The sequence below is a fragment of the Pongo pygmaeus genome, chromosome 21 (genome assembly GCF_028885625.2).
Source record: "Pongo pygmaeus isolate AG05252 chromosome 21, NHGRI_mPonPyg2-v2.0_pri, whole genome shotgun sequence".
NCBI lineage: Eukaryota > Metazoa > Chordata > Mammalia > Primates > Hominidae > Pongo > Pongo pygmaeus.
Window position 1 is genome coordinate 17,336,361 of NC_072394.2, and position 27,354 is coordinate 17,363,714.

The 27,354-nt window shown below is 47.1% G+C and overlaps 1 protein-coding gene and 1 long non-coding RNA gene across 3 annotated transcripts; both read right to left on the reverse strand.

Moving 5' to 3' along the window:
• Window positions 1–365: 365 nt before the first annotated feature.
• FOXA2 (forkhead box A2) lies at window positions 366–4,857 on the reverse strand. 2 transcript variants are annotated; one of them, XM_054467653.1, is made up of 3 exons: window positions 4,641–4,857; window positions 3,583–3,652; window positions 366–2,546 (listed from the first exon to the last, which is right to left on the reverse strand). In XM_054467653.1, the coding sequence occupies exons 2-3, from the start codon at window positions 3,649–3,651 to the stop codon at window positions 1,242–1,244; spliced, it is 1,374 nt and encodes a 457-aa protein (XP_054323628.1). In that variant the 5' UTR covers window position 3,652; window positions 4,641–4,857; the 3' UTR covers window positions 366–1,241. The 2 variants fall into 2 exon arrangements, with proteins under 2 accessions (XP_054323628.1, XP_054323627.1); XM_054467652.2 differs by lacking the exon at window positions 4,641–4,857 and having other exon boundaries at window positions 3,583–3,961.
• Window positions 4,858–6,898: 2,041 nt separating this feature from the next.
• On the reverse strand, window positions 6,899–26,858 carry LOC129021388 (uncharacterized). The gene is made up of 3 exons (XR_008496053.1): window positions 26,687–26,858; window positions 8,578–8,796; window positions 6,899–7,165 (listed from the first exon to the last, which is right to left on the reverse strand). It is a non-coding gene; the product is annotated as an uncharacterized LOC129021388 (long non-coding RNA).
• Window positions 26,859–27,354: the final 496 nt, after the last annotated feature.

The window sequence follows — 27,354 nt, forward strand, 5'->3', positions numbered from 1 at the left end:
GCACATTCAAGCAACCAAGGTGGAAAATTGTGATATGTGGAGAGTGATCTTCTACTGGCTTTAAAAATAAACCTGCTGGAATGGTCTTCCTGGAATCTGTGTATTTCATTGTGTGTAAAGTTAACCCCCAAATTCAAAAAGTAACCATAAACCATATGAGTTCCATTTAATAATGTGCTTGCTTTAGTGTTTAGGGGGATGTGTACTGGTATCTGCAAATTTGAAGTGGATTTAGAGAAATAAGATGGATTGACCAATGGAGGTGAAGATAGATGGACAAGTATGTGATAAAGCAAATATAATGAAATGTTAATTGCAGAATCTCGGGAGCAGGTCCCTGTGTGTCTACTGTAAAATTCATTCAATTTTGGTATGTCTGAAAATTTTATTAATAAAATGTTGGGAAAACAGCAACACTCCCTGGGCCAAAATAAAATACAACCTGCAACCAGTCAGGGTATCCCTCCCTCCTTCTTGAAATAATTTCCAAGGCTGTATATTTTTTAAGCCAAGTAAAGAAAAGAAAAATCTGGAAGAAAAGATTCAAGGGATAAAACCAGGTATAACACTTTAATATAGATTTGTGGAACTCTGGCCCTTGCAGCCAGAATACACATTTATAAGCCATAAATAAAGCACGCAGAAACCATAAATTAATCAGACCCGAGACCTGGATTTCACCGTGTCAAGATTGGGAATTCTTTTTTTTTTTTTTTCTTTTTCTTGGTCATTTACAACAGACCCTTACATTATTTTTTTTTCCTGTTTTTAAACAATAGTACAACCCTCTGGTTCTGTTAAAACTACATGGTTTTACACCGAGTCACTCACAAAAGTTTTTTTTTTTTTTTTTTTTTTTTAAGTAAGACTTCCCTGCAACAACAGCAATGGAGGAGAACAACAACAACAAAAAAATCAGAATCTGCAGGTGCTTGAAGAAGCAGGAGTCTACACAGTAGTGGAAACCGGAGGCTTTTTTTTTTTTTTAATTTTATATTCTTTCCCGTTTTCCTTCTTATATAGAACGTGGGGTATCTGTGTGGCCCTCTGTTTGGGACGGAAGGGCTGCAGCGGGTGAAGGGAGACTGCTGTCTTGGGGGTGTTGGGGTGGGGGTGTTATGGATTTCTTCTCCCTTGCGTCTCTGCAACACCGTCTCCCCAAAGTTTCGACCCCCACTGGCTCTCTCACTTATCCTCGATCCGGGCTGCCAGAGTTAGCCGGGCCTGAAGCCGTCGTCTTCTTAAGAGGAGTTCATAATGGGCCGGGAGTACACCCCCTGGTAGTAGGAGGTATCTGCGGCCAGGGGTGAGGCGTCCAGGCCCGTTTTGTTCGTGACAGGGCCCATGGCCAAGCTGCCAGGCATGGGGGAACCGTAGCCGGGGTAGTGCATCACCTGTTCGTAGGCCTTGAGGTCCATTTTGTGGGGCTGGTGGTGGTGGTGGCTGTGGTGGTGCTGCTGCTCCGAGGACATGAGGTTGTTGATGGAGAACGGGTGGTTGAAGGCGTAGTGGTGTTCCGGCTTCAGGTGGGCCTCAGGCGGCAGGCCCGGGTGGTGAGGCGGGCCCAGCAGGTGGGCCGCGGCCTGCTGCTGCTGCCCGGGAGAGGGCGCCGGCTCTGGGGGGCTCAGCGCTGCAGCTGGCGTCCCCTTCAGCTCTCCCAGGCCCCCTCGCTTGTGCTCCTGGCAAGGGGAGGCGCTCGAGTGAGGCGACTCGGTGCCCGCCGGAGTCTCGGAGGCCGGCCCGGCGGCCTCCCCGAGTTGAGCCTGCGAGGCCTGGGCCCCAGAGGCCGCCTTCTTGCCGCTGCCCGCGGCGCCTGCGGCCTCCTTCAGCGCCAGCTGCTTCTCGCACTTGAAGCGCTTCTGGCGGCGCAGGTAGCAGCCGTTCTCGAACATGTTGCCCGAGTCAGGGTGCAGGGTCCAGAAGGAGCCCTTGCCGGGCTTGTCGGGCGAGCGGGGCACCTTCAGGAAGCAGTCGTTGAAGGAGAGCGAGTGGCGGATGGAGTTCTGCCAGCGCTGCTGGTTCTGCCGATAGAAGGGGAAGAGGTCCATGATCCACTGGTAGATCTCGCTCAGCGTCAGCATCTTGTTGGGGCTCTGCTGGATGGCCATGGTGATGAGCGAGATGTACGAGTAGGGCGGCTTTGCGTGCGTGTAGCTGCGCCGGTAGGTCTTGGGGTCGCGCGCGCGACTCAGGCCCGCCTGCCCGTACATGGGGCTCATGGAGTTCATGTTGGCGTAGGGGGCCAGGCCGCCCATGGCCCCGGCCCCCTGCCCCCCGAGCGGGCTCAGGCTGGGACTCAAGTGCGGCCCCATGCCCGCCACGCCGGCCGCCCCGGCCGAGCCACCCATGCCCGCCATGGCGCCCGCGCCGGGGGACATGCCCGCCAGGGACGGGCTCATGCCAGCGCCCACGTACGACGACATGTTCATGGAGCCCGCGCTCATGTTGCCCGAGCCGCTGCCCATGGCGGCCGCCGACATGCTCATGTACGTGTTCATGCCGTTCATCCCCAGGCCGGCGTTCATGTTGCTCACGGACGAGTAGCCCTGCGGACAGAGCCCCGGGAGGGAGGCGACAGCGTTAGCACCGGGGCTGGAGGGTGCCCAGACCTCCCACCCACCGTCCAGGCCTCCGCGTCCGGGAGGCCTCCGGGGAGCCCTTTCCTCCCCTGTGGCCCAGTGTCCGGACTCCGAGTCTGTTTCATCCAGGGAGAGTAATGATCGATCGCCCTTGGGAAGGTGGCGAGCGGATTGCTGCTTGGGCACGTGGCCCGTTCCTAGCCCTTCTCCACCTCGCCCAGATTCTAGAACAGGGGTCCCATGGAGTACACCCAAGCCAGCACCCCAAATGCATTCCCCTACCCCAGTGTCTCCCCAAACTCTCCTACCAGCATACTGAGCTGGCGCCGAGGCCCGAAGTCCCCGGACGCCACCTCCGGTCGCAGCAAGCAACCTGCGGGACACCGCGCGGGGCGCCTCGGGCTGCCTCCAGCGAAGACTGTCCCGGGCCCCCTCTGTCCCGTCTCCCTCCAGGGACCCCTTCCCTTGTCCCAGGGAAACTGAAAGGCAGTGCCTGTGCGGAGTGCGGGGGCGGCTGGAGGCACTGAACGGGGCAATAGGGAAGGAATCGAGACCTGAACCACACGCGGCTGAGCTTTGCAGGTACAAACTTTCTTTCTCTTTGTCCACTAGTCTTTGACTCTGCCTCCACTTCAGCCCCCAACTCCTACCCATCTTCTCCTCCTCAGCTCCCCACCCCCTCGCCGGCCGACCTCCCACCCCTCCCCAGCCGCGCGCTGCCAAACACAACTCTGTTAGGATAGTGCGTGGCTCGGCCACGAAGAGGATTTGGAGGCGCCGCAAGTCAATATTTGATCACAAAGTTAATATTATCTCAAGGCTAACAGTGTGTCGTATAAAAAAGAGACCCATTTGATTCCAAGGAGGGAGGAAAAGGCGGCTGCCCAGAAAGGCTGGGGTTGTGGGGCGGGGTGGGGGGATGCCAGCGAGGGAAGCGGTCCTGAGGTTGAGGAAGGAGCGAGCGCCGCCGCTCCACTTCCCCCTGGAAAAGACGAGCGCTTACCTCGGGCTCTGCATAGTAGCTGCTCCAGTCGGACGGCTCGTGCCCTTCCATCTTCACCGCTCCCAGCATACTGGAAGCCGAGTGCATGGCAGTTTAAAATTTAACAGCCACAACAAACGACCAGCAATCACCCCCCACCCCCACCCTCTTTTAAAAAAAGTCAGCCAAGTCACCGTCCCCTCCTCCCTCCCTCTCTCGCGCTCCCTCTCCCTGGGCTCCACTCCCTCTCTCTCCCTGGGCAGGCCGGAGGCGGTAGTTGGAAGTGGGCGGGAGGTGGGGGGGGCGAGGAGCGGAGGAGGCCCAGGCCAGCGCCCCGCGGTAGGGAGCGCCCGCCGCCGCCGCGCTCACGGGCTGCCGGGTGGCGGCTGAGGTTGGCAGTGCCGAGCTGCCCCGAGGCAGCGGGAAGCGCGTGGCGCGGGGGCTGGTGGGGGGGTGGGGAGGAGGAGGAAGGAGGAAGGGGGAGGAGGAGGAGGAGGAGGAGGTGGAGGAGGAGGAGGAGGTGTGGACCGCGGAGCGGACAAGTGCCGCAGTGACGTGGGCGGCTGGTGATATAGCGCGGCGCGCTGGCGCGGGCCTCCAATCCCCAGACCCGGGGCAGCCCATTTGAATAATCAGCTCACACCTAGGTGAGAGGGAGCCGCAGCCGGCGCTCCGCACCTGCCCCTCAGCGCCTGCCGCCCGCCCCACCGCCGCGGCGCCCCGCACTCCTGGGCGGGCCAGGGGAGCGGGCCGGGCGGGTGATAGGGCACGCGGGATCCCCGGTCGAGCCCCCTTTCCTCCCGGGTCCACGGCGAGTCCCCTGAGGAAGGAAGGACCTGGGAGGAGACCACCCTCGGGGGCGGCTCCGGCCTCCAGCCCCCGCCCAGTCCCATCGCGCCGAGCGCCCGGTGAGCCTGTCGGAGGGCGCGTCCGGCCTCCGTGCCCGGCAGATCCCTATGAAAGCCAGATTTATTTATGCCGGGTTTCTTCGCTCTCAGTGCTCATTCTCTGTCAAAACAGCAAGCCCATGACAGCCAATTTGCAAAGCGCTGTTCTATTTAGAAAAACTACGTACACACCTTTAACTCGCCCGCCGCTGCTCCTGCGAGGCCCCTCCCTGTTACAGTTCAGACCCGGAGCGGCCTCGGGAGACGCGCCTGGCGCACGGTCTGGCCGCCTCAGCTCTCTGACTCCTCAGAGCCCGGCCGCCAGGGACCCGCAGTGGGGGCGGCCGGCGCCTGGCGCAAGCAGCCCCTCTAGCAGCGGCCGACGGTAGGGAGGCTGAGATTTGTCTCTGATATTCAGGCCGGCGTGTTTCAAGGTTACTTTTCAGTCACAACCGAGGTGCCCACAGCATTTCGTAACTAAAACAAACAGGGCAGGAGGTGGGGAGGGAGGGGTGAGGAGAGAAGAATCCAGGAATCAATGATGGGGCATATGCAGTTGACTTCAAGAGCGTCTCTGTCCTCTCTGTCTTCCAGAGGGACTGCTTTATAGAAATTAGAAACTCCAGCAATCATATACTTTTATTTCCCTTGCAGCTCTTGGGTTCAAAAATTGTCTTCTGTTCTGGGTTAGCCTGTGAGCCCAGATTTGGGGTGGGGGGATATTGCAGGTGTTTGGATGTGGAGGCTCTTTCTTGGTTGTGAAAACCTGGCTGGGCCTTGGGGATCCGGCCCTGTATCCACCCCCTCAGACACAGAGAACGCATAGGAACTTGTGGGCATCCAACCCACCTGTCCAAAATCGGGGGCGATGGTGGCAGAAGACAGGCGAGATGGCAGACACGGAGCTTCGCATTGAAGCTTGAGTAAGGGTGAGGCTGGAAGGCAAACGAGGAGGGAGCAGTAGGCACAGGGGAACCACCTCCCCAACCCCGGGACTCTCAGGTCCGCACGGTTTGGGACACAGGAGGAAGCCGCCGGCAGCACCCTTTGCTACTGAAATGCAGATGGTTTGGACAATTCATAAAGAGGGCATTAATAAGCCCGCTGAGTGAGTGCCAGGGCGGGATTCTCCCACAAATTCAAGGTCTGCATCTCCGCGGAAGCCGTGCCCATCGGTCCCCAGAGTGCTGAAGGCTCCCACGAGGGTCAGGCCAGCCAGGTGCGCCAGGGAAGGGGCTTGATGGTGTGTACGGCTACGCAGTGAACGTGGAGGTGTGCGCAGCGGAGTCAGAGAGGCTAGATCCCCAGCATTTCCCACGGGGTCCCACCTAGCGCGTGGATGGGAACAACTTCATCACTCCACCGAGGGCAGGGAAAGAGGAGTACGCATTGTAGCTCAAAGAATGAGCAATTTTTCAAAGCTTTCTCCGCAGGCCAGGGCAGACACACACGCACACACACACACACACACCCCACCCCCAAAACTCAAAAGAAAGTTATGGTTGACCTAGTCTGTGCGTGTGTTGTATGAGAGTGTTTGTGAGCTTATGTGGGTGCCCACTTCCCTTTCTATTTTGCTCCAGGTTGAAAATTTGATCCCAGAAATTATTCCAGGAACAGAAGGAGCGAGCTGGAGGGCCGCAGGAGGGGGGGGGGGGGCGCTACCCTTCCAAGGAGCGGACTTTGCAAGCCCCCACCTCCACCCCAGCACTATTGGTGGCCGGGGTCAGGGACACCAGAGAGCGCTCGGCGGGGGCTTCCACAGTGACAGGGCGCCCCCTGTCGGCCGCCAGGCCCGTGGGACCGACCCGAGTCCTCATTTACCCCCGCGATCCCAACCCCGCACCTCCGGCACCCGAGCACCTTCTCCCCCGCTCTCTCAGTCGCTCCGAAAACGCCTTCGGGGGGACTCGGCCTTTTTGGAGCCCCAACCCCTAAGTTCTGCGCGAACCCAAACCGGCCTCCTGCACCCTGGCGAGGTTCTGGGAGGTCCGGTAGGGTAGGGCTAGGTGACGCCGCCTAGAGTCTCGGAGCAGCCGCTCTCGCACCTTCCCGGCACGCCCGCCCCATGGGAATGCGAGCGGGGTCTACGGTTAGCTTTAGGTAGCTGGGAGCGGGACACCAACGGGCTGCGAAGGAAGCAGGGAGGTTCAGACAGCCTGGGGTTCGCGTTCCCTTCCAACTCAGCGGTCTTTGGAGCTCCTCCTTCCCGGAGCTCCGATTTCTAAAGGGTTATCCAGAGTTCTGGCTCAGTCTTGAATGCTGAAGATTGCTCCCGGAGTTTCTCTCCAGGAAAAAGTTCGCGGGGAACTCGGGCTGCAGATGTTTCTCCCGATCCCTCTTTAGTCTACCCTCATGCAGGGCCGCGACCTACAAAGCCCTTCCCTTTCCATTTTGTTAGGTCACCGCCGGCTTCTATAATAAAGCTGCTTTATAACTGAGGACTGTGCTTGGGGTTAGCATGCTATTTTTATTTTGGATGTTGCCTCAATGGCAAAGTCGTAAGACTCGAGTTCAAATCCAGACCTCCTCTGGTCTCCCTGGGAAGAAAATACCCAGGCCATCCAGGTCTTCCAGGCCTTCATCTTGTTGGAACAATCCTGCGTTCCCCTAGCAAAAGTCCTCCCTAGTGCTCTCTTTGTCACATGAAACTAATAAGTGCAGAAGGGGCATCACTGAACAGAACTCAATTTTCCTAAGTGAGAACCATGAAATACCTAAGGAGAAAAACAATAAAAGTCTCATTAATACTCCAGTTCCTAAAACCTTTCAGAGAATAAATACCCAGGCAAGGCCTTGCTCAAAGTTCCCCAACGTGTTTAGGGCAACATAAGGCAGATATATAGGCAAGATGAAGGCAGAGGGGATGGAAGAGTGACAACACAGTCTTGGGAAAATATGCATTTTTACTTTCTTATAAACTTTTTAATTGGTAAAAAAGCAGACGTCCAAACACCCCTTATTCATTCTCTGGATGAATCTCAAGTCTCAATGAAGAAAAGGCGTATCATGTGTCAAAAATTATAATCAACATTTCACTTTCTTTGGGTGGGTTGTTATTTCTGAAATGTACTGAAAAATCAGCCAGGCGCGGTGGCTCATGCTTGTAATCCCAGCACTTTGGGAGGCCGGGGTGGGCGGATCACCTTAGGTCAGGAGTTCAAGACCAGCCTGACCAACATGGTGAAAACCCGTCTTTATTAAAAATACAAAATTAACAGGATGTGGTGGCCCATGCCTGTAATCCCAGCTACTTCGGGGACTGAGGCAGGAGAATCGCTTGAACCCGGGAGGCAGAGGTTGCAGTAAGCTGAGATCACACCATTGCACTCCAGCCTGGGCAACAAGAGCAAACCTCCATCTCAAAAAAAAAAAAAAAAAAAAAAAAAATTAGACCATCAAAATTTGTCTACTTGGCACTGAGCACGCCTTCAAACACTTATGTTGGCTTTCAAAGTTCTTGGATGGTCAAAAGACCAGTTGTTTACGGAGAGGGCAATTGAAAAGGTCATTAGCTAAGAACACCTTATCAGAGGGTATTTATGTAAAAGAATAAAAAAAATTCAGCATGTTACAGCCTTCAGCAAAAGCTCAGGAAAATGCTGATAAATGGGGAGGCAAGGTGCAACATTTTAAGTTTAATACTCTGTGCGCCTGTGTGCAATTTATCTCTCCACCGCAAGATCCACAGGAAAAGATGAAACATACATTTTTAAAATGAGAAAATAAAATGAATTAAATAAATACAATGTTAGTAACCTTGATTATGTTCAGGTGGTAGAATTATATCCTCAATCTATGTTTTTAGAAGTATAGGTTGCATCATTTTATATCGTTACTTTATTATTACATTCTCTTTTACTATTTTATGGTGAAATATGTAATAAGGATATTGGATCTGATGTTAAGGAAACTTTGGCAAAATAACTTGTGCAAATATTCATTCAGTTCTCATCCTTGAAAGGAGATCAGAGAAGCCACCATACAAACTGACGACAGGTTGGTTTGAGTTCTGAAAAACAAGCCATTATTATTTTGTCTTACTGGTATCAGGAGATGAACTGTGATCTTCCCTGAATTGAGAGAGGAAGAGAAGAAATATTCATGTCAACCACAGGTATTGACTTACCAGGGTGGTTTCTGCATATTGTTTAGGGGAAGGAGACAGACTCTGTCCTCTGGGTGGGGTCGTTTAAGATGGATCTGGCACACAGATCTCTTGCTTTATGCATGTAGAATTTGATCATTGTGCCGAAGGTTGGGTTTCAGTTATGGATTGTCCATCTTTTATGGGATTTCTCAGTGGATGGATTGAGCAGTTGCGGATTCCGCTCCCATCTGTGTAGGTCTGTGAAGAAAGCCAGTGCTCTGCCCATTCTGGGCCAGGGTTTGACAAATATTTCTGGTATATATTTGACACCCTGTTCATCATTCTTGTGTTTTTAGCACATTTCTGGTATGTGAGACTATTATAGCAGGTAATTAAAATAATTGGAAGAGATAAAAATAAAAAATGACAACTTTTAGTAGCAATAACATGCCAACGTGAGTGTGAATAAACTTCTCTTTGAGGGATGCTTAAATTAGATGCATCTGCATTTGTGGCCCTGGGAGCTATTTCATACATTTGGATGTTATTCTTGGGAGAAATCTCAGTTATTCCTGCCAAACAGGCAAGCAGTAAGCTTTATGAAGGACAAGAGTCATGAGGCGTCAGTCACAGACTACCTGGAGAATCCAACCCCAGGCATTCTTTCTTAGGATACCATTAGGCCTATGAGCTGCTGATTACTTAGTTGGATAAACAAATGCACCTTCAACAAGTATGAAACAATGAAGCATATGAGAGACATGGAGATCAGAAAGAAGCCACTAAGTCCTGGGTTTCCTGGCTGATGCTTAGGAAGCAGTTGTTTGCTTCTCGTTTCCATCTCAAATGGTACACAGGCTCTGAATCAACAAAAAGAGCTATATATAACTTGCTCTAATATTAAGCAATGACAAGGATGGGGAGTTTATATGTTTTGGATTCATTCAGCAAATATTTAATGAGCACTTACTATATTCCAGATGGTGGACAAATAGGCAAAGCCATGGGCTTCTAGAAACTAAGTCTGTTTTCCTCTTTTACTTCCACCTTTTCTCCCTTTTTCTGCCACAGGTCCCAGCCTCTTTACTTTTAAGGCTTCTTCCAGTCATGACCCTGGAATTTCCAGGCGCTAAAATTCTATTCCAAAGGGAAAGTTAAACATTTCACCATTCTAAAATAGTCTAGCTGCGGGCAGAGATGGACTAAAACCCAAGGCGAAGAGCCTGGTTTGACCCAGAATCAATAGAAAAAGCAAGGGCTCAGCTGTCAGGTAGACAAGCAGCCCTGCGGTAGCCCAACTCTGTCCTGTCACCATTGGCAATTCCTCTACAATATCAGTTTCCTATCAAAGGGATAACTAGGGGTTTCTGGCTTCCAGGAGAAAGAAAGATGAAGGTGGCCAGAGGTGCTGCTGCACGTGGTGGGTGCTGCTTGGGAGCCTCATCCTGTGTCAAACATAGCTCCTAATGCTTTGTAATACACTCATCTGCATTATTTAGCTCTTTGTTAATTTTACTCCCCAGAGTAATTCCAGAGGAAGGATTGTGGAGTTCTCTGCAAAAAGGAGAGCTTCAGGGAGGGGTACCATATGACAGCAACAGTAACCCACTGGGACTTGGGTGAATGAACTAGGACTGGGACGGCCCCTCACACCCTTAAGTGCATAGGAATCCCTTGGTGATCTTGTTAAAATGCAGATTCTGATTCTGCAGGGAGGGGCTTGAGTTTTGCATTCCTAACAAGCTTCCAAGGGATGCTGATGCTGTCAGTCTTGTCCACTGACCACAGGTGGAATAGCACAGCTTTAAAGACCTGTTTCTCTCATGGATCCTGTAGTCTGTCCCTAGCTGGGTGGTGATATATGACTTGATAAAATGAGAAGTACAGGTTCCTTTTCAGCTTCTGCAGGTTCCCTAGTGCATCTACGTCCTTCCCTTCTCAGCTGCTCTGAGCCACACCGACTCTTCTCGCAGCCACAGTTCATGGCCCCCAGCCCACAGAAGTCAGAACTTGTCTGTGCAGCCCAAGCAATGTAGTGGTCCTCCCGCAAAGCAGAGCTGCCCACCCCCCATGCCCCCTATGGTGCATTGTTAGCTCATCCTACACTCCCCCTCCTATGCTGTGTTTTCCGGAGACAGGGACCTCCCTGGTTGACTGGGTAGGAAAGGGGACCTGTGGCAATGATCAGTTCGCAATGTGGAAACGTCATTTTAAAAGTATATATACATATATATAAAAGCCAGACTGAGTAGTGTCAGCTGCAACCTCACTGCATCAGCAAACACTCACCAAGACTCTTTTAAATTTTCTCCTTAAGGAAGAGGCCCCAGAGAACACAGACTGATCGTGTCCAGTTGCCCACCTCTGGGGCTGGGCTGGCCCTGAAGGCTATGCAGGGCTTCCCACTCAAAAGAAAAAAGGGATAGGACTGACCTCTCCCAAGCATCCCCTGAACCTCTTCCTTGATCCCAATATGCATTTTAGAAACAAAATAGAAAGATCAAAAAGAAGGGAAAGTGAGGAAGAAATTCCTGCTTATTGAGTTTCAAATGAGATTTTCATGGTCCTCCTGGAAAAGACCTGAGTCTCTTGTGATGGCAACTGGAAATAGAAATTTTCCTCCACAAAATTTGGACTGACATTGAGTTGGCATTGCCTACCCATGCATGAGAAAATAACATTATTAGGAAAAATTAAAACCGAACCCATAGACTTCACAATTAACCCCTTTGTTAAGAAATACAACTGTTCTCCTTAGTGCACCACACAATTTTTTCCCAACATATATAACAGAAAATGCTCAGAAACTAAAATTTGTGTCTCAAAGGTGAGAAGAATTTTTCAAATTGGGCCATTTCCTTAATGCTTATTTAATTTGCAATATACATTCATAATTAGAGATAAGATAATTTTTCCCTTTGGGGAAATTGAAATGAAGCATTCATTCTGGAAAGGCTCCTTTCTTTCACATATGAACTGCTAAAAGAAAGGGAAAATATTTCTTTCTGTGGGCAAATTAAAAAAATTCCTACCATATTTATAAAGGCACATAAATAATTAATGTAGAAACACTAAAAAATTTAGACCAAGAATTAATCAATGTGTGCTTTTAAGGCAATGTGGATTGGGGATAATAAAACTGGTGAAAAATTATACTAAGCTGCTTTGAGATTCCTGGATGGAACCAGATATAACAGGCAAACTTATTTTTCAGTTGTCCCCTTCACACCTGGCTACTAAATCACCCCATAGGTTGCCTCTGTTAGTCTAGAAGGTTGGAATATGTGATGCTGCCTGGGAATGAATTATACTATGTTATATGAAAAATTATGATGTAAGTGACACATAATATTCTCCGGAGGAGTCTACATGAATAAGTCTATACCTTTCAAAAGATTAGGAGTTTAGATGTGCTGTTTAAGTGTGAAATCTGGCAAATTCATTCTCCTAATTCTTCAAAATAAACTGCTAAGTAGATGCTAATGTTGAGAAACATGGGTCAGAGTCCCTTGGGGTGGGAGCTCTGATCTGACACTCACTATCCCCATTCTCATAGTTAAGTAGAAAGTGAAAAGAGACTGTTTTATCTCTACTCGCCTGTTTTCTTTCATTCTTTTCTCCCTCTTAACATATTAAATTTAGAAATACAGAATTCTTTCTTCATGTACATTACCCAAGAGTTTCCTCTACCTACCCTCCTCCAAATGACTGAGCTCTCAAAGACTAGAGATAAGTCAGGGCAGAGGCTAATATTTTCTTCAGACTTGATGATTCATGCAAGCCTTTTACATAAGGTAGCTCACTTTGTTTTTGGGAAAACTGGGGTGAGAGACATTGATGGCTCACTCAACCCTTCTGATCACAGTCTAGGCCCTCTGACCCAAATCTTGACCTGTTTTCATTTTATAATTTTCTTTGTTTCCCAAAAGGCATTCCTTTAGTGAGATGGAGAAGTTATCAGAAACCTGGGAGAAAAGAAAATACTCAGAGGTAAAGTTTCCAGGTTATTGGAATAGTGTGCATTTGTACATGTGTGTATGCGTATATGTGTATGTATTTAATGTGTGTGTGTGTGTGCAGTTTATCTACAGTATACCCAAGATCTTATTGCTAGTGAAATATAGTTAAATAAACAACAACCCAACTTTATTACATAGTATCATCTAGCTATTATAAGCAGTGATATCTCTATGAAATAATATAAAAAGTATGATGATTTTATAATGAAGAGCTAAATAGTTGCAGCATATGAGTAATTTAAGTTTTATAAAAATAAACTCTGATTCTGTCACTGCATGGAAAAGGGTTGAAGTTTACACACCAAACTATTAATAATGATAGGCCTAGAGCTTGGGACTTAGGAGGATTGTGAGAGGATTTCCACATTTTACTTTATATCTTCCTTACATTGTACAATAATCTCTTTTGCTTTTGTCATAAAATAATTCTAAACAAACACTGATAAGTGCGGTCTTGGCCACCAGCTAGCTGACATGCTGCACATAAATATTTCTGGTTCTTATTAATCAAAACAGACGCTTTTCTGCATCGTCTTTTAGAGAAAATGACCAGCCCCCCCCCACCGCTGCAGGAAAATAGTTCCTATTTATAAGAGGAGAAATTAAATTCGGAACACCCACAGGCCAGGAGAAGTTAGGTAGGAAAAAGAAACCACTAAGACTTAATAAATCTGACTTAATTTAAAAAAAAAAGTGGTTGTCACGGGGCAGACCTAAAGAACCAGCTAGTACTTAAATTGCTGCGGCTCTTAATTGCTTATGGTCCTCAGGAAGTGAAAGGATTGAAATGCAGGCTCTATGTGGCTTCACTTAATTAATATTTATGACTTCAGAAGAAAATTAAATAAGGCAAATGGTGTAATTTTAAACAGCCTGTGGTCATGGTTAGCAGGACTCACAACAAATTCAGAAGCTAGAAATGCAAGCACACTTTGGGCATGCGTGGTTTCAGTTTTCATTTTTTATGCCTGGTGATGCCTCCAATACCAACATCTTGGAAAGTTATGGTGACTGTTTTCACTTATTATGCTTTGCATGTTTCTTTGTCTTTGTGATTGGTTGTCTGAAGGAAGAGTTTCTTTTTCTGGGGGTGGAGAGATAGTGGGATGCACAAAGATGTTAGCTTTGGAAGCATCTGTAATTTCTCAGTGGATGTTTTTAGGATGTATATCTGCCATTTACTGACTTTTTTGCCTGGTTTGATGATTTGAGTTTTTCCATTTTGAGAGCAGAGAGTTGATGAGATAGCATCAGTTCCTGTAATGAGGAATCTGGACTACAAGTCTGTGTGATAATCAATGTTTATTGAATGGATGGATGTGTAGATGTGTGAGTGGATGGATGGGTGGATGGGAGAATAGAGCACAGATTCTATGTTACTTGTATTTAAAAACCCAGTTTACTTGTGAGCACTGGTTTTGAAGAGATAGAATTAGATAATAACAAATCCTAGACGGAAGCTTTTCAGACTTCCATTCATGACCCATTAATGTGTGTGACAGCAATTTACTTCATTACAAGTACTGGAAAAGAAAATAATGGAATAGAAGTTCTCAATGCATCTCACATAGTAAACAGAGTCTTGGAAAACATCTGTTTCTGTTATAAATGTGTGTGTATCTGCATCAGGATGGAAAATGCATTCCTTACTGTGGGTTCTCATCTAGAAAGCCTGAGCGACCGTATACACTGGGAGCTGAGGGCCCATTAGCTCTTCTTGCAAGGAAGCTTCAGTTTTCTCATCTGGAAAAGGGGGATAATAGCAGAAGCCACCTCTTCAGACTAGGTAAGGATGATATGAGTGGAGGCTCATAGTGATGGCTTAGCCCAGGGTCTGGCATATTGAGAACATTTAATTAATGTTTTTTTTTTTTTTTTTTCTCCTGTATCCTCTGCAGCTTCTCAGCATTACAGCTGAGAAAGTTCTCAACATTTTACACAGAGAGATGCATTATACTATGTTTTATAATTTGTCATCTCAACTCTTACTTAAAACAACCCTCTTAAAAAAATAAACACATTTGCTCAAAATGACACCACACATTTGAAAAGATTATTTCTCATCTCTATACATGATATAGTAGCTGTGCTGAGCTCTGGGCCAAAGACTACTCCAGAATTAGAAAACATGTTCTACCCACTTGTGACTCTCCCTAGCCAACAGCCAGACCTTGTCTTCAATTCCATGGCTTTCCCTTCGTTTGAAGGTTAAAGTCAGCATTTCATTTTTACTGCTGTTAATAACTCCCAACATTTCCATGTTTCCATTTTTTTCTAAAGTCTTTACTACATGCTAACACTGCCTCCATTTTTTCTCTGCCCTCTTCCTGAGGTCGCTTGGTCCTAGAAGCCTCAGCTTCCAAATGTTTTTGCAACCTCCAGATTACCCTCCCCGGTAACATGCTGTTCACCATTCCACTTTCTGATTTCCTTTTCTGTTCCTTTAGTAGTCTCTGCACTTCCCCTCCTCTCCCATCTGTAAAGCCATCTTTCTTCCAAGTGATGTTCTCCAGGTGACCTGAATCTGGCAGAAGCCTCCTCCATCCATCTTTCTAGAAGGACCCTCAGTTGCCAGAGCCAGTCTGACACCCTCTTCCATACCAGCTGCTTCAGACCAGCCCGGGGGGGCCTGCTCTGAGGGTGGAACCATTGTCAAGTTTCACCCATCAGCTAAAAAAATGCCACTTGGATTCATTGCAGGTAACCAAGAAAGTCATACTCTTTAAGCTCACCAACATAGTTACATAGTTCATAAAAAATATTGCTCCCTTTTCCAAGGGACTTTCTTAGTTGATGAGTGGGAGCAGAGGTCCCCATGATCAGCAGCTAGTTTGCTCATTGCTGGGAAACATAGAAGACGGGTTGGTCACTGGACTGGGGATGCAGAGCCCAGTGCTGGAGTGCACAGGGGTAGGTGTTGAGAAGGAGAATGTGCTTCTTAACTTTCCAAAGCACTACTCAGTATTTTCTTTTCCTTAAATAGTACTTTAGCTCACTTATCAGATTTCAACTTACTTTTACACACAAAAGTATGACTTGGGGTCTTCCCAGGTTCACACGTATAGAATGACCTCTTCTTTTTAGCTGCAGTGCAGTGTGTATATTCCATAGTTCTTTAGTCAGTATATTACTATTGGTGTCTCAGGTGAGTTCCCCAGAAGCAGAGCCTGAGGAGAGGACTCCTGTGCATGAGAATTACCAAGTCAGTGTGCTTCCCAGAGAGGTCTATAAGGGAGTGGGGAAGGCAGGGAAGCCCAGTGTGCACCATTTCAGGCTATGCCCGGCAGAGAGGAGCTTCAGATTGGTCCTGAAGGGGACTCAGGTGTGTGAGTGAGGCTCAGCGCTGCACCCATCATGGGTTTAAGGGCCCTCCTGGGGGCAGGGGTCTCACACATCCCAGGCACGTGAAGCTGTCTATGGGAGTATACCAGGTGGCTCTGGGCACCCAAGAGCAGTCTATGATGAAGAGCTTGCAGGTGCAGAAGCTTGCTGAAAGCCCCACAGCAGATGGCCCTCTCCTTTTTAATTGCAGCCACAGTTGTGACAGGGGTGTGACCTAATGTTGGGCCTTAGCTCTTATTTAAAGGTGCATTTGTTTGTTTCCCAGAGAAGCTCAGCCAATATTCATTTGACAAACACCAAATCCCTAGTATGTCCCATAAGCTCACATCACAGCTCATGGGGCAGCATGAATGTCCTCCAGGAGTTCACACAGCTGGGAGTAAACCAGAAATAGGTATGAACACAACAAAATTCATTACTGCAGCAGCAGGACTATGCACCCCTGAGATAACAGCAATTCACTCTTCCTTGACTGGAAGGCAGGGGTGCTTCTTGCCTGAGGGGCTGATATTTAAGCCAAACACTGGAAGAAAAGAAAGTATGCCAGGCTGAAAGTGACACAGGGCTCCTGGAGTTGGGGTGGGGGTGGGCAATGCCAGCACAAAGACAGGGGAGCAACTGGGCAGCAGGTTTTAGGGCAGGAGCTTCCTGGGAAGGGCAGCGAGAAGAGCTCGGAGACAAGAGAGAATTGGTCTGAGGAGCTTTCAGGCTAGGGAGTTTGGCCTCTTCTCTTGGGAATGGAGAGTCACAGAGTGTTCTGAGCAGGGGAGAAAAGCCCAGGATGGGTTTGCAACAGCTCCTCTCTCAGTAAGGTGGAGGGAAGTGAGATTGGAACCAGGATCACTACTCACTGGACACTGAGGTGTCACTGGGCTTGGTGGTCTGCTGCTGGGAGTACAGACCACAAGCTGCCTTCAGCTGTCAGCCCTTTCAGGGGTCAACTCAACTGCAGAGAGCATTTCCCTTGAGGTCATGGTCTTTTCTAGAGTGGCCTAAATCCAGTACTGTTGGATGAGAGTCTACAAGGGCCTGGCCATCTCAGCCAAACTCAGATAACTCTGAGAACTATACCAGCTCTGGGGCTCACCATATGGTTGGCCAAGGCTTCTTTGGGGACCGGATTCTCCCTCTGCTCACTCCTGCCTTCTTTCCATCTCCCCAACCCCTGCCAATTGACCCCACTGACTGTAAACACACCACATGCTAAACTCCAATTGACAGGCTGCCTTTTTGGAGCCCAGCTGAGACAACCACTCAGGAGGCTGTAGCACTAACCCCGATAGAGAGGATGCGTGTGGGAACATCCCCTCCAGTTTCCACAGTCAGTGGAGACAGCTCAGTTCTGGGGGAGAGATCTACCTCTCTGGTAGATCAGGCCTCTGATGGTGTCTCCATAAAACTCCAAACCCACACAGACAGGAAAGTGTCAGGTAAAATGAAATCATAAAACCTGGGCTCAAAAGTTCTGTGTCTTAGTTTTGGCTCTCCCAGAAATCTACTCTGATGCAAAGATCTGAGTGCAAGCAGGATATTTGGCCAGGAAATGCTGGTAGGGGAGTGAGGAGGCGAGAGAGGAAAGGGAAGGCAGCCAGGCAGGGGCCTGCCATCAGGCAGGTTACTACTGTGGGCACTGGTGCTTAACTCTGCTGGGACCTCTGGGAGCCAGACTAGAACATATGCCTCAGAGTTGTCCCTCGCAAGCGTAGGGTAGCTGAGGTATTTATGCACCAACTCCTGTCAGTCACTGACTGACAGTGGCTGCTCAGGTGTCTTAATTCTCCAGGTACTTCCAGTCCTTTGTGGGTAGGATAGAGTTCTGCTGCTAGAAATTACCCTGAAGCAGAAAGGTGCACATGGTGGCAGGTGGAAGTTAGGCATGTGGGATATACTCGGGGCTTGGATATTATCCAAGTTTTAGTGTCTCCATTTCCTAATGGCAAGAGCTTAGAGGCCTCATCCATGCAGAGCTTCAGCTCTTTAGTCATCAAACAAGGATAATGATACATGAGTTTTAATTGTTGTGAGGTTTAAATGTGAATAATATCTTTAAGAATGGCTGAAGGGACAGACCAGTAGACATATAATATTAATCACATTTCCTGAACTCCCAAACTGCATTCTCAAGTGTGGAGAGGCCATGAGTCCCCTTCAACTCATTTAAGATAGAATCAACTTGGCTGGGTGCGGTGGCTCACGTCTGTAATCCCAGCACTTTGGGAGGCTGAGGTGGGTGGATCATGAGGTCAGGAGATCGAGACCATTCTGGCTAACACGGAGAAACCCCATCTCTACTAAAAATACAAAAAATTAGCCAGTCATGGTGGCAGGCGACTGTAGTCCCAGCTGCTTGGAAGGCTGAGGCAGGAGAATGGCAAGAACCTGGGAGGCAGAGCTTGCAGTGACCTGAGATCACACCACTGCACTCCAGCCTGGGCGACAGAGTGAGACTCCGTCTAAAAAAAAAAAAAAAAAAGATAGAATCAACTTTTCAAACTTGAATCTTCAGTCATGGGTGGTGAGTCACCTGCATTCACCAAAAGTGATATTCTGCCAACGACCTCTGGGCCTATTCAATGAGGTATTGGAAAGATATCTCAGCATTCAGAAATGTTACCGCCCCATTTTTTAGGGATAGCATTTAGGAACAGTGAGGTCAGTGTCACCTGGAGGGTCAGCAGCTGAATGCAGAATGGAGAACCCTTCTTCCTCCCTCAAGATGCTCATTGAGCCCAAGGCTTCTTTTTTTTTTTTGAGGTGGAGTTTTTCTCTGTCGCCTAGGCTGGAGTGCAGTGGCACGATCTCGGCTCACTGCAACCTCCACCTCTCAGGTTCAAATGATTCTCCTGCCTCAGCCTCTTGAGTAGCTGGGATTATAGGTGTGCCACAATGCCTGGTTATTTATTTATTTATTTATTTATTATTATTATTTTTTGAGACAGAGTTTCGCTCTTGTTGCCCAGGCTGGAGTACAATAGCGCAATCTTGGCTCACCACAACCTCCACCTCCTGGGTTCAAGGCATTCTTCTGTTCTTCTGCCTCAGCCTCCTGAGTAGCTGGGATTACAGACATGTGCCACCACGTTCGGCTAACTTTTTTTTTGTATTTTTAGTAGAGACAGTGTTTCTCCGTGTTGGTAAGGCTGATCTCGAACTCCCAACCTCAGGTGATCTGCCCACCTTGGCCTCCCAAAGTGCTGGGATTACAGGCATAAGCCATCACACCTGGCCCCTAATTTTTGTATTTCTAGTAGAGATGGAGTTTCACTCACCATGTTGGCCAGGATGGTCTCGAACTTTTGACCTCAGGTGATCTGCCTGCCTTGGCATCCCAAAGTGCTGGGATTATAGGCATGAGCCATTGTGCTCGGCCAAGACTTTTTTAAATTAAATTAAATTTTATTATTATTATCATTACTTGAAGGAGGCATATGGAAATGCCCAATTTGAACAGAAACTTTCTAGAACTATACATTTCCAATGCTCAGTGGTGAAAGAGTCAGCTAGAGTATTGAGTAATGGTGAACTGTGTTCCCTATTAAATAGAAGGTAAATGATTTCCCTGCTTTGAGTTTCCTGGTGTGGTGATTCACTTGCAGTGAATAGAGACTCCTGATAAGATACTACCATCACGGAAAATCTTCAAGGAAAGGCTAGATATCTAGCTCTTCCCTGAACACCAGAAGCAAGAAAAGGGACTATACCTGGGGGGCTCAAATAGACTACAGAGGAAAGCACTTATAATTTGACCAGAAGCACTTTTGTGCAAAATACCAGGAATGTGATAATTCCCACCATGTGTGAGAAGAGTCCTCCAGTTTTCAGGGCCATTGCTACAAAGTACTGGTGGAATTTCTCCTGTCCTTGTAAGAACTCTCACTCCTGAGTCTCAGATTTACTTTTAACCGAGAGCCTTTGATTTGATCCCCATGAGGCTAATGGGACCTTAAATCCATCACAAGACTCTTTGGAATTTATCTGGAGATTCCACCCTCTCTGTATTTTTAATCATAGTCTCAATGGCCTTTTCTATAATAGAGTTTTATGTTCTAGTCGTTAATCATTTTAATTTTAAAAATAGATAACATTTGAAATACTACTTCCCCTTTCCTAAGCTTCTTTCAGACAGCACTGAGTAAGTAAAGCCTTAACTATGCCCTCTGGTTGAAAAAAAAAACCCACACATAAACTTGTTATGCTTCAGACTTTATGATCTGAGCATAAAAAGAGCTGAGCCTTTGATTCATATTCTATTCCATCACGAGTACAGCGGTACTGAAGGGATTTGCATGTTTAAAGGAGTGTTCAGAACAACCCATATAATGAATTCTCAAGGGTCTTCGCAGAGGAATTGCTATTCATCTCCACCATTGATGTCTGTGGCGGGGTCTGTGTTCTCTGGGGATGTTGAGTGGATGCCAGTGCTCAGCAGCAGCCAGTCATAAGGCATCTAGGTAGAGGCCTCCATCTTGCTTGGACTTGGGAGTGTAGAGAGGGTAGGTTGAGTGGCTTGCAGGCTGCACCAGCTGGTGGACAGGTGGAGTGTGCAGGTGTTGAGAGATAGGTGGTGAGGTTGGTTCCTTCCCTTAAACAATTTATTATGGAGCACCCCCTTTCCTAGGAGTCCAAAACCCAGAGGGATCCAATTTCCTGCTTTTAAGTTGGCAATTGCATGGATCACCACATTTTCTTGTGAGAAAAAATGTGAAGGCAACTGGCCTGGGAAGGAAACCTTTGGCCAGGTTGGCAGGAAATTCTACATTACAATGTTCTAAGGTCTGTCTTTATTAAAACTGCAGCATATCCCAAGTACCTGGAAGGGTTATGGTTGGGTTTACTTAAAATTTGACAAGAAAAGGTGAAGGCACACCAGTCCTGCACATTGAAAGCACTGTTTCTCAAAGGGTTGTGTGAGAAGGAGCTGGGACTGGGCTGGGAAAAAACTCAGCTTTGCTTTAGCTTGGTCTTACTCATCAACACCACCTTTTCCTTGCAACTGTGTCAACACAGTGGGCAGGACCTTCTCTGTTAGTCACTACCTTTGATGTCTGGGGAGCTCTGCTTCCCTATCTCCAAGGGTCTCTTATCAGCCCCCTGCCAGGCATTCTTTTTCCTCAGGGTTCTGTTAGTAATTGCTCCTCCCTGAGACTTCTCATCCAGCCTAACAGGTGGTCTAAACCAATGGTATTCACTGGTTGAAGAGAGAAATTGATGGATGGCAGTGGGAAAGAACATGACCTTTAGACTCAAGACCTTGATTTGAGTCTGATTCTGTCACTTATGAGCTGAGTAGCATTGGGCAGGTACTTAACCTCCCTAGGCATCAGTTTCCTCATCTTCCTCAAACAAGATCATGCTTTCTCCTTCCTCCAGACATCATGGAGATTAGATCTGCAATGCACATGATGGTGACTCAGAGTGGGCCTGCTGTAGATATTAACCAGTACCCAGAAGACTCAATATGGTTTCTCTGTATGTTGGCTATTGCAGGATGTAGAGTAGCTGGATGGATCTTCACTTGATTTGGAAGTGGTCTGACTTACATCACATGCTGCGTGGTGCCTGAGAAGCTCCCTTAGGGAGGATCATGAAACAGATGTCATCCATGGCAGCTGCAGGCCTTGCCTTTAAACTCCCAAGCACTCACCTGTGCAGCCAGGTGCCTACTCCAGGAGGAGAAAAGGGTGCCAAGGGTGTATTTCTTTTGAGGGTGGTTAATGTTTCCTCCAGTAAAACTGGATCCTTAACTAGTTGTTATATCATCAATGTCATCATTATATGAAGGAAAATCCTAACATTTTAAATTGGTATCTTAGAGGGCAATCATATTCTCCCACAGAAAATCCCGAGTTACACAGAAGACCAATTGTTCTAACTCAAGGCAAGCACTTTTTTTTTTTTTTTAAGTGGTTATTTCTAAAGAAAGAGAAACAAGCTTACTCTAGGCATTCTCCTTCTCAACAGCTTGGGGAAGACATTGGACATAGACTCAAATGACCCAGCTTTGCCCCAGCTCTGTCTCTTGGGAGCTGGGTGACTCTGAGTAAATCGGTTAATTTTACTGAGGCTCAGAAGCTTAACCTTTTAAAATAGAGTGAACACATCTGGCTGTCCAGAGACTGTGAATGTGGCATGAGATCAGTGGAGGGTAGGAGCTTTGCCAGGCTTTGGTTGTCCCACAGCTTGGGGTACATGGACATAGGGAAGTGCATGCTGAACAGGTCTCAGAACTCATCTCAAAAACCATAAACCTTTCTGGGCATGGAAAGGGTTTGGTTCTTGCAGAGATACGCATTTGTTGATGATGAATAGGAGAGCAAATTTTTATTATTGAAAATATCAAACCAGTGCCTTTGTCGCCTCATCAGTCATGTTCTCTTTCAACCCATCCACTGTGAAAGTGAAAGGGAATCCATGAGGGACAGGTTGATGAGGAGTTTTTCCTAGATCAGTGCACTAGTGCCCAGGAGCCATCTGGAGGTCTTATTACACATTCTGAATCAGAAGGTCTGGAGTGAGGAGGGGAGAGCTGAGAGTCAGCATTTTTTACAAGCCCCCAGGTGATGCTAATCTCCTATTCCAAGGGCCACTCTTTGAGAGTCTAAGGCTAAGAACAAAATGCCTTTGATCTACTTTGAGGTTTAGTTTTCTCCTTCTTGAGCCCACAACAGAGAAATAATCTTAAAACCAGGTTTTGGGGAAGAAGAAAAAAAAATTTAAACTCCCAAATCCTCCCTTACATATCCAGAATGAGGATTGACAGACTCAGACCCTAGAGGTTTTCGATGAGCCGTGGCAAGGGGAGGTTACAGGAGGCCATGCGAAAGTACTGCAGGCAACAAGAAGCAGATAGGAATATCTTCCTGATTTTTGAGAGGAGGGCCAGAGGAAGAAGGAGAGGAGTAGTTGGGGCCCAGGCTAGCCTTCCTTAGGGCCGATCTCAGGAAGAGGGAGGGTGGGGAAACATCTAGGAGGTATTTTGTGAGACTCGAGAGACACTTGAACACATGCTCCTGTTTCCCTCCCCAGCACGACACCCCCAACATGGCAGCTCTACAACGGCAAGGACGGGCATGGGTTTGGGATGCAGGGTTTTGACACTGTGTGTTGTCTTCTTCACCTCCTCCATGGTGAGGAAGAGAGCCAGGCATTGCTATGGGCGTTGTGGGGGTGAGTGCAATCCCTGAGGGATGAGGCCATCGTGCCTGCTGTGGGTTGGATCTGCAGTCCCCCCAAGGTGAAAGGGAGCCATGTGTGTGGACTCTCCCCGCAACAGTCCTGATCCAGGCCCATGCTCAACAGACACTTTAGCAAAGGGAGCTCACATAGTTGTCCCCAAAGAACCAGGCAGAATCGGCACTCTGCAGTGGCACCAGAGGATATTGTCTGGACCAGAGGAGGGGAGATGCCCTGTACCTGGGAGCCACAAATACAGGAGCTCCGCATAGGGACCAGGCCTCCCCTAACACCTGAAGGGACATAACCATTTCCTGGAGGCACCTTGAAGAGTCACGAGAAGGATAAACAGCTGTAGTGGAAGGTGGCTTTAGAATAGATAGCCTAAGAGGCTGACTGATGCAGCTTACACAGGGGAGGCTGTTTCTCTCCACAAGCCAGCTTGCGCAGCTTCCCCCAGTCATTACAGGGAAAAAAGTGGGAGGAACTTCAAAGCTGAGTCCAATTATAGGAAATAAAGAAATCATTTTTTTCTTGGCACATGGGAACAGTGGTGTGGAATGTCAGTGCTGCTGTAGTACCATTTAATCAATACACAAAACTAAATCTTACCACACTAAAATAAAACTATTTAATTCATATGCTTTATACTATGCATTTTACCTAATAACCATGACAGTAAATGAGATATTTTATCATCTTTTAGAATTGAACATTGTGTTTGTTACACATATTTCCATATATTGTCTAGATTTCTTACTCTTTATTTTGTTATATTCAACCTTGTTAACATTTAGTGTGAAAAATGGCAAATATGTGTTTATGTGTGAATGTGTATATACATTTTTTGTGTGTAATATATATGCTGTTATGTGCTTAGTTGTGTCCACCTAAAATTTATATGTTAAAGTCCTAACCCCCAGTACCCAAGAAGGTGACTGTATTTGGAGATAGATAGGATCTTCAAAGAGGTAACCAAGTTTAAATGAGATCATTTAATGGATGGGGCCTATTTAATATTAGGATGCAGACACACACAGAGAGAAGAACATGTAAGATGTCCATCTGCAAGCCAAGGAGGAGGCTTCAGGAGAAAGCAACCCTGCTCACACCTTGATCACAGACTTGTGGCCTCCAGAATGGTAAGAAAATACATTTCTGTTGTTTAAGCCTCCCAGGCTATGGTACTTTGTTATGGCAGCCCTAGCAATTGAATACAGAGAGTAATATACCTATTAGACATACATGTCAATGTTTCCTTTACAGGAAATGATGAACTCAGCAGTAATTTAATAAGAGATGACTTAGAATTGTAAATTCTTGCTCACTCATATGATGAATATTTATTGAGGAGCTTCTGTGGATGAGCTGTGGCACAAATGATCTGCTCCCCCACATGTACACCTATACATTCACCCAACACATGGTGATTTGGGTTGCTAGATGAGAGGCAAGCAAATTGCTTTTGAGAGGGGAGGCTCAGTGAAGTGGCATTTAAGCTGGGTTTGGATGGGAGAGACAGAAGAACATCCCATTTGGAAGGAATGCATGAGAAATAATACGGAGCAAGAGATGTAGACATGTTCTGGAAATACTGACTGGATAGTAGGGTGAGAATATGGGCAGATCATAAGAGAAGGGTGAGAGATGGTCAGGGAGGTCAGGGACTGGCCAGATTGTGCTGGACCTTGAAAGCCAGGCCCAAAATCCTGGTTTCTTTTTTAACAGGGAATGAGGAGTAACGGAATTTTTCAAAGCTGGGAAGTCACACGATTAAAGTGGTAGATTAACCTGCTAGAAACATCTAGAATGTAGAGCAAGGGTGCACTAGAAATAGGAAAATAGATGGACTTTGCAGTAATCCAGATGCAAGGCAACTGAGAAGAGGGCAGAAACAGCAGGCGTCCAGGAGCCGGAGAAGAGAGGATGCTCGGGACCTGGCAGCTTCCTTTTCATCTCTAGGTAAATTAAATACTTTCTCATAGTTTGGTGCCCTTCATGGTGCTGCTACCTGCCAGGCTTGAGACAGTGAGAAGCTGGAGGTCTCTGCCTTTTCTGTGGCTGCCCAGGACAAACCTCATTGGTTCTGCTGAATGAGCATCATTAGCGTATTTATACTAGAACTCAGTTCCAGATAGCAGCACTTGAGAATCAAGATAAGAGAGTGTTATTATTAGTGGGAAATCAGTGGGCTGTGGAGGAGCTAGAATAGTGAGTGACAATTGTCTTGCTGGTTACTCTCAGCATTGGCACAAAGGGATGTGGTGTTGGGGTAACTGAATTTGCACTCAAATACTATGTCCTCCCACTAGCTGAAGTTCCACTGCACAGAGATTATGCTTTCGGTCATGTGGCTCTCATGAGGTGAATGCCTTTTATGAGGAATGAGAATTAAGACTCTCTAGGACCGGCTGGGATAAGGCTTTGGACGTGGTGTCTATCTGGTTCTAGCCCTTTGAGATGGAGCCATCTATTCCATATTAGCCTGTTCAAACAGGGCCTCCAGCATGCTGTCTTGGATTTACTCTAAAATTCTAATTTCTTGATGAAGATTTTGGTGGCTACAAATTGCTGCTCTTCCTCTGGGCGCTGGAATGGATGGGTGTCCTGGTTTGGATTTTCTAACTCAGCCCTAAAGAGGAAGAAGATTTCTGCTAAAGAAGAAGGCTTTTCCTGGAGTTTCTGGTGCTGGCAATTGTCTTGGGCCCACTCTTGAACTAATAGGTTCAACTTTATCCCCTGGCCACAGGTATAAACTCAAGAGTGAACCCTTTATGCCATGTAAGCCACACAGGCTGCAGGTATTAGAAAAACAGCTGCAGTACTCTCTTCTGAGAAGTCATCTCTGCTCTCCCTTCCTGAAGGTGGTGGAAGAAACTTGTAATCATAAGAGCTGCTGGGATCCATTTGCAGCCCTGCATGGTGCTGACCACACAGAAAGAAGACGAGAAAAACAGAATCCAGAGGCCTTGACGTTCTTACTGGGCCCCAGTATCAAACAAACTCAAAAGCTTCCCTACCTCTGGACTTCCAGTTATGTGATCCCTGAAAGGCATCCACGTGTGGCCTTTCCCAGTAAGGCTTTAGTTAGGTTAGCTAAAATGTTAGCAAAGTCTAATCTTATTGGCAGAAAAAAAATTGCCTTTTACTATGTTTGTACCTTTCAAAGACCTCATAGCTCAGCAGACTTCATAAATGCTGGTGAATTTCTTTCAAACCATTGTCAAATAAAACCTTCCATCTCCAATTAGCATAATGTCTCCATTCTGAAAGTCCAGGAGGCTTCTTTATTTTTTTATTCTAAAAATATCTATACCAGGATTGCAACAATTCTGAGGATTACTAACCAGAAAAACTCCTGAAACTTTTGAGAATGGGATTTGCATTTGCAAAATGATTTGCAACCAGACCTGCCAGGTAGCACTTCACGGAAATCAAAAAATGGGTTTTGAATATCGAGATTATATATTTTTGGCATCCAAATTCATAGTAAAATCACCTTTCTAGCTGTCTGCAGTAGATGTGACTAAACTCTCAGAGTAGCTTCCACAAGTGCTGAATATTTTTAATAAAAGTCGATGTAGCTGGAAGACAGTCACATTTGATTGACTTACCTTAATTCTCTAAATCAGCTTATTGCCCAAACAGCTCCTCAATTCGGGTGTCCCCATGTTGCGGCCACCTTCTCTAGTTGCCAGAGCCCGCTCCTCCACCCTAAATAACTGCGACTGCGGCAGAGGCATTTGGGTTGGTTTAAGATGGCAGTATATCCCCCTGTTTCTTCATTCAGGATTTCTTTCCTTCAAAGGAGACTTTGTGTTTCGCAAGTTTCCTTCTTCTGCTTGTATGAATCTAAAATGAATCTGAACTAAAAGTACTTGTTGAGTGGTTATGCTCCCAACTGTAATTTGGAGTCTAGGTATGAATATTTTATACTCAAAGAGTCACTGAAGATTTGTAGGAGGCTTTTAAAAATAAAATGAATACACTCATTTTGTTGGCTCAGGTAGACTATAGCTGGGGGAAAACAAAAATACAGGACGAGCCCTCAATCATGAGTCTTTAAAAAATGAATCAGGATTTGTGTTTCGGGATAATCAGGAGTCCCTGTGGTGAGTACACAGTGTCCTTTGGAGGAAAGAAATATCAGCCTGAAGGAGAACCGGGAAACAAAAACAAAAGCCACCCAAATGCTCCAATCTCGTTTTAAACCAACCCAAATTCCAGAGGTGCAGTTTCAGAAGGGAGCTCTTCATACCCTGGCAGAAATTAGGTGTCAAGC

Bases quoted from the DNA above. Each gene is read 5' to 3' on its own strand.
- FOXA2 (XM_054467652.2), bottom strand. From the start codon at position 3,669: ATGCACTCGGCTTCCAGTATGCTGGGAGCGGTGAAGATGGAAGGGCAC. The intron at 2,547-3,582 runs GTAAGCGCTCGT...CTCTGTCCGCAG, and splicing joins GCTACTATGCAGAGCCCGAG to GGCTACTCGTCCGTGAGCAA.